The following is a 9,126-nucleotide window of genomic DNA, read 5'->3' as shown; positions in this document are numbered from 1 at the left end:
AACCCAACACCCAGCCTTGTGCCCAGCCCTCAACCCAACGCCCAGCCTTGTGCCCAGCCCTCAACCCAACGCCCAGCCCTCAACCCAACACCCAGCCTTGTGCCCAGCCCTCAACCCTCAACCCAATACCCAGCCTTGTGCCCAGCCCTCAACCCAACACCCAGCCTTGTGCCCAGCCCTCAGCCCTCAACCCAACACCCAGCCTTGTGCCCAGCCCTCAACCCAACGCCCAGCCTTGTGCCCAGCCATCAACCCTCAATCCAACACCCACCCTTGTGCCCAGCCCTCAGCCCTCAACCCAACGCCCAGCCTTGTGCCCAGCCCTCAGCCCTCAACCCAACGCCCAGCCTTGTGCCCAGCCCTCAACCCAGCCCTCAGCCCTCAACCCAATGCCTAGCCTTGTGCCCAGCCCTCAACTCAACACTCAGCCCTGTGCCAGTACTGCTGCTCCTGCAGTGTAATGCATAGGCAACAGAGCATCATAGGAGTTGTGAAGCATAATAGGAGTTGTCTGAGCACCAATAATATTTCTAATAATCTGTATTGTTTTGATCAAACTATGTATTTTAGATTTTTCCTTGTTGCTCCAGTTGTCACCTTCTCACTGATCTTGTGAAGCAAAAACCTGCAATGGTTTGTTTTACTGTACATTAAATTGAATATTTTATTATTTGTAACAAAGGTGGGTCATGGCACACATATAGCCTGACAGAGCTGTCCCATAGAGGTCTTTCTACTGGACAGGAGGGGAGAAGGGGAAGGGGAGAGGGGACGGGAGGCAGATGGGGGAGATGAGATGGTGCGGGTCCATTTGATGAAACCGGATCGGGCCTGGGCCAAAGCAGATCGAAGGGAGAGGGAGAGAGAAACCTGAGTGGAGGAAGGGAGAGAAAGAGAGAGAGTGGAGGAAGCAGGAGAGAGAGACAGAGAGAGAGAGCTAAGCGAAGGAGAGGATAGCAGCCAGAGAAAACAGTCATGTTTGAACATGGAGTCTCAGTGCCATTTATCCCACAGTGGTGAGAAAAACCCACTGGGGAACATTCTCTCTCTCTATTATCCCCCTCTCTTTCTCTGTCTTCATCCTCCTCTCTCCATCTCTTTTCCTCTGTCCCTCCCTGTCTCTCTCTTTTCCTGCCCTCCTGCCTCTTTCTCTAACAGTTTCTAAAGGAACATTGCAGACGTGGAAGTGGTGGGTGTACAGACATCAGACAGCCAGCGAGAGGTCAGAGTTCATAGTTCAGACCAGGTCACTGTTCAATTCTGATTGTGAGGAGTCATAGGTTGTAGATCATAGGTCACAGAGAGACCATTGGATGTGAGAGACACTCATACTTACTTAGTCAACCACATATGCACGCACAAATACACACACACACACACACACACACACACGCAAGATGAAATCAAGATGAGAAAGAAAGTGACCTTCTCATTGTCAAGAGGCAGCCAACAGTGACTGAGTTGATATTACCTATTTTGAAAATCATTGTCTTTATGTTGGAAAACTAGCCATGTACATATTGTCTCGTTCTTTTCCATTATGTTTGAAAAGTGCCCGCACACACACACACCGCTTAGCGTCACAAAATGATAGATTTATGAGTTTATTATTATGACCAGTAGAGCACACACAAACACACTTCATCCTAACACTGTTGTTCAATAGAACCAATATCTAGAAACGGATGGACCAGACAGAGATGATGTCATAAAGAGACCAGGAAGCAGTAGAGTTCACCCTGTGAGGACATCTGAGCAGTTTCTGTCAATAATAATTATATTTCAAAAACATATGGGCTGGGCACCTGTGTGGGTAAGGAACTGAATTTATCAATCAATCAATCATTGACTCAAATACTGTCATGAAGGTACAGAGAGTGTGGTATTTGGCTATTTTACACTTACAGAACAGCACTTAAAGCCTCATTACAGAAAAAAAACATTTGTTACATAACCCCCATCTTCTCTCTTCTGTCTCCACCACCAACATCACTCTTCAAAACACAGTTTACAAAAAACAAGACATTTAATAATGAATAGTTTACAGATACTTTTTACAACTATAGAACACTATGGCCATCATTTTCCCCACAAACAATGAAAAGACCCATTACATTGATAGATGGGTTGGTATGGCTATATTATGTATGTATTATGCTACATGTGTTTTGTGCTGTTAGTTTATTTAAACTCCAGTCAAACAATTGTCTCTTTCTGTCATGGACATGGTTAAAGAAGCTACAACAAATCCTAAATCACACTGCAATATAAACTTTTATAATAATTTCACACGTGTATTAGAAATATATTAGAAATAGTTTTTTTGTTGCATATCCCAACTCTCCCTGAGACACCCTCGGAGTGGGGTCACAGCCAACCCTGGAGCAATTTGGATTAAATGCCTTGCCCAAGGGCACATCAACAGATGTTGCACCTTTTCGGCTCAGGATTCAAACTAGTGACCTTTCAGTTTCTGGCCCAACGCTCAAACCGCTAGGCTACCTGTAGCCCAATAAATATAGTAGTGAGTTTTACAATGCTGTGCTGTTGTGTGTGAGGAAAATGGAGCCATGTACTGTATATGTTATTAGTCCATCTCTGTTGTCTTTGTCATCTGAAACATTTATTACATTATAAACATTTATTATTCATCTGAAACATTTATTCTTATGAATAAAAAAGTTAACATATTAATCAAGGCCACATGCTAACGTATGCAGATACCCTTGTATATTAGTTCACTCAACATCCTCCATTTCAACTCTGCAATGATAAAGATTTTAGAAGTTTCTGACTAACTTAGTACATTTATTTTAATTGACCCAAATATAGAGATCAAAATGGAGGGAAAAAAACTATTCTGTGTGTAGCAGGTCTTTGTCTGTCTGACTGTCTGTCTGCCTGTGTTGTCATGGTAGCGTCAGTTCGTCTGATGTTCTGATCACTCGGCGGCGTCTCCCAATGCAGTCTGGAAACCTTCAAACACGTCACACCGCTGACCAGCAGATCACACCGGTGTGAGACACACATACACACACACACAAATATGCACGTACACAGACAGACACCAGATTATGCCCCTAGCCCCCCGTCTCTGTCTCTGAACTGAGTCTGCAGTCTGGACTCCTACTCTAAATCTCTCACCAGCCGTCTCTGTCAAAACCAACACTCACACGCACATATGTGCACAAATGTTTTACATTTTAGTCATTTAGCAGACACACACACTCCATCTAGACAAGTCTCTATATGTTTGCTTCCCCCCTCCCCCTTTCCCTCTACTCCCCTCTCCCCACTTTCCTCTCCTCTCTCCTCTCTACCTTGCACTGACTGTCTGATAATATATCTCACCTCTTGTTAACCCTCAGAAATGTACAAACTTCCATCCATACAAAAATGTACATTTTATACACACCATAATATGGTGCCAATCTAAAGCCTTGTTCACATTGGCAGTTTGAAGTGACTTTGCATATCCGATTTGAATCTGTTATTTTTCCTGCAGTCAAGTCACATTTCAAACAACCTTTGTAGGTGGTTTGAAGTCAGATACAAATCTGTCGCCATGCGACTTGTGTCTGAACAGTCAGATCTGATTCATTTGCCCTCAAGTAGTTTTTAGAATGTTATTTGGCATATCTTGTTGCTTGCTAGCTACTCTGCTGACAGTTTGACAAGAACAACTTCACATTCATCATCTCCAGCACCACCTCTACGTCAACATACTGTATGTGAAAATGTCTATGTTTAGTAGTAAAAAACCATAGAGGAAAATAAGTGTTTCCAATGACGTCATCGGTGTGGCAATACCTACTCATCATTGTAACCATAATTGGTTAAAATCACATGATGCACACCGATGATGTCATTGGAAACACTTATCTTCCACTATCTTTTTTACTACAAAACATAGAAACGAGCCATTGTCGTATATGTTGATGTTGTGGTGGTGCTGGAGATGAATATGAAGTAAAAAATATTTTTTTCCCCCTTTAATTGTTTACAAACAAATGAGTGAATGTGCTACAAAAGCTAAACAGCTACCCATCTAGCTAGTTGACTGCTGTGGCTAGACAAAAATGACTCCTTTTGAGGCTTTAAAAGTGTTTTATCACTATGATTTTGAACATTCAAAGAGACTGGGAAACGTTCATGGCAGGCGTTGTTGTCACCATAGCTTGCTACATAACTTCTGAGTGATAAGAAGCTCGAGCACCACCACCACCAGCCTACACCACTGCACACACACCCGTCATCACTATGACAACTAGCGTAGCCATGTCAGCTAATGACTGCTGTCTGAACACACACAAATCCCATATGGTCACTTGTAACTTGCTGTTTGGCAGTGGTGTAAAGTACTTAAGTAAAAATACTTGAAAGTACTACTTAAGTAGCTTTTTTGGGGTATCTGTACTTTACTTTTTAAATCTCTGACAACTTTTACTTTTACTTCATTACATTCTTAAAGAAAATGATGTACTTTTTACTCCATACATTTTCCCTGACACCCAAAAGTACTCATCACATTTATAATGCTTAGTAGGACAGGAAAATTGTCTAATTCACACACTTATGAAGAGAACATCCCTGGTCATCCTACTGCGTCTGATCTGGAGGACTCACTAAACAGAGAACATCCCTGGTCATCCTACTGCGTCTGATCTGGAGGACTCACTAAACAGAGAACATCCCTGGTCATCCTACTGCGTCTGATCTGGAGGACTCACTAAACAGAGAACATCCCTGGTCATCCTACTGCGTCTGATCTGGAGGACTCACTAAACAGAGAACATCCCTGGTCATCCTACTGCGTCTGATCTGGAGGACTCACTAAACACATGCTTCGTTGTGTAAATTACGTCTGACTGCTGGAGCGTGCCCCTCGCTATCCATAAATGTAAAAATATTAAGAAAATGGTGCCATCTGGTTTGCTTAATATAGGAATTTGAAATTATTTATACTTTTACTTTTGATACTTTTTGAGTTTTACTCAAGTAGTGTTTTACTGGGTGACTTTCCCTCTTACTTAAGTTATTTTCTATGAAGGTATCTTTACTTTTACTTAAGTATGACATTTGGGTACTTTTTCCACCACTGCTGTTCGGATCGATAGTCAGTATTCCAAAACGGATGTGAAAACATAACTGATTTCAGCATTAAGGCCTACAGTGTGAACAAGGCTTTAGCGTTCCCTTACATACAAAAATTGTTAATTCTATGGTTTATTCGTTTGAATTCTAAAACTATATCTGTAATGTCTATTCTATTCTTTTTTACTTCCTGTCTTTAGGCTAGGTTGAAGATACCCAGGTTCAGAAAACGAAATAATCAGATTTATGCCGCGTTTAAATGGTACAAGGTAGACGGTTGATGGCAAACCGGTGTGATTGTTTTCAATGAGAGCAAATCGTTAAACTTTAGCTGTCTGCCGTAGCGTTGTTTTCGACTGGATGTTGATTTGCACTGATTGTTTACTGAAATCACCATAGAAACTCATACCGTTGTTTTTGCCGTCACCATCTCTTTTGCTTTCTTGTCCCGCTATGCCGACATGTATAACGGTTTTTGCGTCCCTCGTCTAAACGCAGCATTACTGGACCAGAGCCGTTGATAACTAGCATCGCTGGTCCCTTAGTTTAACAATCTTCCACATTTATGCAAAGAGTTATGGGATATTAGGATCCTCTTGTCTTAACCTTGGTTATCTTCAACCAAGTCTTTAGGTAGTGTCAGAGGAGGAGGTATGGACGTTGGAACACCTACTTGGTTGTATTCAATAGGGCACGCCGTAGGAAAAACGTTTTGTAATGGAAAACGAAAACTAGCGTTTCTAATGGGACAAGTTCAGGTAATCCTTCCCTGTTTCAGTCTATTTTTTTCCATTTGGTGCTTAATGAACAGGACCCTGAATGCATCCACTCAAATCAGGGTGCCAACTCTGACAGCAATTTCAAATGCTGATGTCACGGTGAGAAACAAGGAATCCTTACAATCATGCACCATGTTACACAACTACATAGTAACGTAGAGCCCTAATAATACAACATAACACAGTTCAATTGTCTCACACAAGAACAATGAAATCAAAATATCATCAAAGACAGTAATAACATGGTAATAACACAGTAACAACATGGTAATTACACAATAATAACAGTAATAAACAGGTATGATTCTGAACCACAATGTCCCAGAGCTCTGGAGGAGGAGTCCCTTCTCGTTCGTCACCAGAGTTGAAAACACCTGCTAGCATTAGCATAGCATAGCCACTCATCTCGTTCCCTCGTCCCTCTACCCGACCCTAACCAGCAACCCTCAACACTTCCTCAGCCCCAACCCTCACCGTTCAAATACCCTCACCCCTCAACCCCTTCCTCACCCGTCAACTCATTCTTCTGTGTCTGCAGGTGTAGTGTGTGGTTGTTCAACTCACCCCCCCAAATACCCTAACCCACATCACCTCACCCTCCTCAAGCCTCCCTCCACTCTCTCTGCAGCCCCACTGTCTCTCTCTTTCTCTCTTAGACCTTCTGTTGCATCTCTATCTGTTGTCCATGTCTGCTGTGACTCTGACCCTTCCCATTCATCTCGTACATCGAGCTCTTCTGCTGTTTCCGCCGGTAACACCACGCCCCGACGGCGGCTGCCAGGGCAACCGTGCACACAGCAATGACAATGGCCGCCACCGTGGGCCCCCTGCCGGAGGGGGGAGGAGGGGGAGGAGGGCAGTCCTCCTCACCTCCGGTACACCCTGCCTCCCCTGTCTTGCCTTCCCTCTCCCCTTCCTCCCCCTCCCTCTCCCCGCTGTGTCGAGTCAGGTTGTGCTCAGCTACACGTTCCTCCTCATTGATGACATCATCAGTCCACACCGTGGGGGCGGGGACGTGCTCCAGGAAGGGGTGCACATGATCCGTGGTTTCCCAGGAGTCTGTGGGAGAAGGCCTGGCTGCGTTTCTGGGGGTGACGTCGTCCAGTGACAATGTCAGAGAAGGCGTGGTGTAGTCGGCTGAATAGGAATCTGAGGATGTGGCCTCAGGGGAGAGGGGGGAGTCGGGTGAGGCTGTAGGGCTGAGTCCTCCCACCTGGTCCTGATCCTGCTCTACAGGGTCCGCCTCCTGCGTGGGGGACAGGGGGACCTGGGGGACGCCCGTGAATGGGATGGGACGACTCATCTCCACCTCATTGGGCCGGTCCGTCACCCCAACAACCACAAGACCCTCCTCTTCCTCCTCTCGCACCTCAGGCTCCACCCCTTCCTCTGTGGAGCCGCCTCCCACTTTATCAGTGTCGGTCTCCTCCTGACTGACAGGGTAGCCGTCCAACCAGGTCTCGTCTGTGCTGGCTGTGGGTTCTCCTTCCGCCACCTCCTGGGTTACATTCTGAGGCTCGCCTGTTGTAGTCCCTCCTATTGGAATGACATGGCCATCTTCATGGTCGTCGTGGTGATCATGGTCGTGGTCATGGTCCTGGTCTTCATGGTCATCGCGGTGATCATGGTCATGGTCCTGGTCTTCATGGTCATCGCGGTGATCATGGTCGTGGACATGGTCCTGGTCTTCATGGTCATGGTGGTGATCATGGTCATGGTCATGGTCCTGGTCTTCATGGTCATCGCGGTGATCATGGTCGTGGACATGGTCCTGGTCTTCATGGTCATCGTGGTGATCATGGTCATGGACATGGTCCTGGTCTTCATGGTCATGGTGGTGATCGTGGTCGTGGACATGGTCCTGGTCTTCATGGTCATCGCGGTGATCGCTAGGATCTGAGTGGTCATGATCATCATCGTCATGGTGATCCGTTACATCATCGTGGTCATGGTCTTCATGTTCACCGTGGCTGTGATAGGGAATGCGGTCATCCTCCTCGTGTTCACCCATGTTGTAATGCTCGTCGTGTCCGTTATCATACCGACCCCCCTTCTCATGGTCATCCTCCTTGTGTTCTCCTTGGTCCTCACGGTGGGCCTCTTCACTATCATAGCTTTCATGGTTGTCATGTTCATGGCCATCATGGGTGTCAGGATCATCGTGGTCAAGGTGTTCAACGACATGGTCTTCACCATCAAAAACTTGTTCAGAACTTTCATCGTGGTCAGGATCTGTTTGATCGTCATGATCATATTCACGGTCAATATGTTCATGGTCAACATCATCTTCGTGGTCATCATGGTCATTGTGGTCAATTGGTTGTTGGAATTGACCCTCATGGCTGTCATGATCCTTTGTCTCCTCTGGTTGGCTGTTGTCTTCCTTGCTCTCCTCTGATTCGGTGCCGGAGGCCCTGACACGGTTGTCTCGCTCAGGGGGTGTGTCCTGTGTGACTGGCAGGTGGGTGGGTTCCCCATGTCCCGCCTCCTGGAAGGCCTCTGAGGGGAACCAGAACAGGTGCTTCTGGGAAAGCAGGGAGACGGGCGCCTCAGTCGCCTCCGTCATGCCCATCCCCTCCTCCTCCTGCTTCTCCTCGTCGACGGGATGGTCTGTCGAGTCTTCCAGTTCCTCGTCCTCTCTTCCAGTCACCAGTCCTTCCCCCACCTCCTCCTCCTGCTGCTCCTCCTCTCCCGCAGACAGCTCCTCTCCTCCCTGTGCTTCCTCCTCTCCTCCCGCCTCCACATCCTGCTCTTCTACTCCCGTCATGCTGAAGCTGGCCTCCTGCTGCTCCTGATCCCTGTGCCCCTCTTCTCCTGTGTCCTCCTCCACATTTACATCTGCTGTCTCCTCTTGCACCTCCTCTTCTACCGGTTCCTCCTCTGTGTCCTCCTCCTCAGTAGGGGTGTCGTAGGAGAGGTGGTGATCGTCATCAGTGAACTTATCTTCATAGTCAATGTGGGCCTCTGTCTTGTCTGTAGATACAGAGAGAGAAAAAGTGAGAAAAAGAGAGAGAGGGTGGGGGGGGGGGGAGAAAACACAGAATCAGCCACAAGCACACACATACCCAGAATGCAGCGTACACACACAGTATAGAGACTCGTAGTCAACGTGGACTTGGCATTCTGTCTCCTAGTCAAGGCTAGCTAGCTGTCTTCCGGTCCTCTCCTCTCCCCCTTCCTTCCCTCCTCCCCCTCTTCTCCTACTCCACATGCCTAGTGATGGCATCTATCACAGAGGTGTCATGACACCCGT

The 9,126-nt window shown here is 46.5% G+C and overlaps 1 protein-coding gene across 1 annotated transcript in view; it reads right to left on the bottom strand.

Moving 5' to 3' along the window:
- Positions 1 to 1,591: 1,591 nt before the first annotated feature.
- susd5 (sushi domain containing 5) overlaps positions 1,592 to 9,126 on the bottom strand; it is a 34,014-nt gene continuing 26,479 nt past the window's right edge. The window contains exon 5 of the mRNA XM_082970187.1: positions 1,592 to 8,846. Coding sequence (XP_082826313.1) covers positions 6,526 to 8,846 — 2,321 coding nt within the window. The 3' untranslated portion in view covers positions 1,592 to 6,525. The remainder of the gene's footprint in view (positions 8,847 to 9,126) is intronic.

The sequence above is a fragment of the Salmo salar genome, chromosome 27 (genome assembly GCF_965601325.2).
Source record: "Salmo salar chromosome 27, fSalSal1, whole genome shotgun sequence".
NCBI classification, from domain to species: Eukaryota; Metazoa; Chordata; class Actinopteri; order Salmoniformes; family Salmonidae; genus Salmo; species Salmo salar.
The sequence above is the reverse complement of the archived record's forward strand: the minus strand, read 5'-3'. Positions and strand labels throughout refer to the sequence as shown.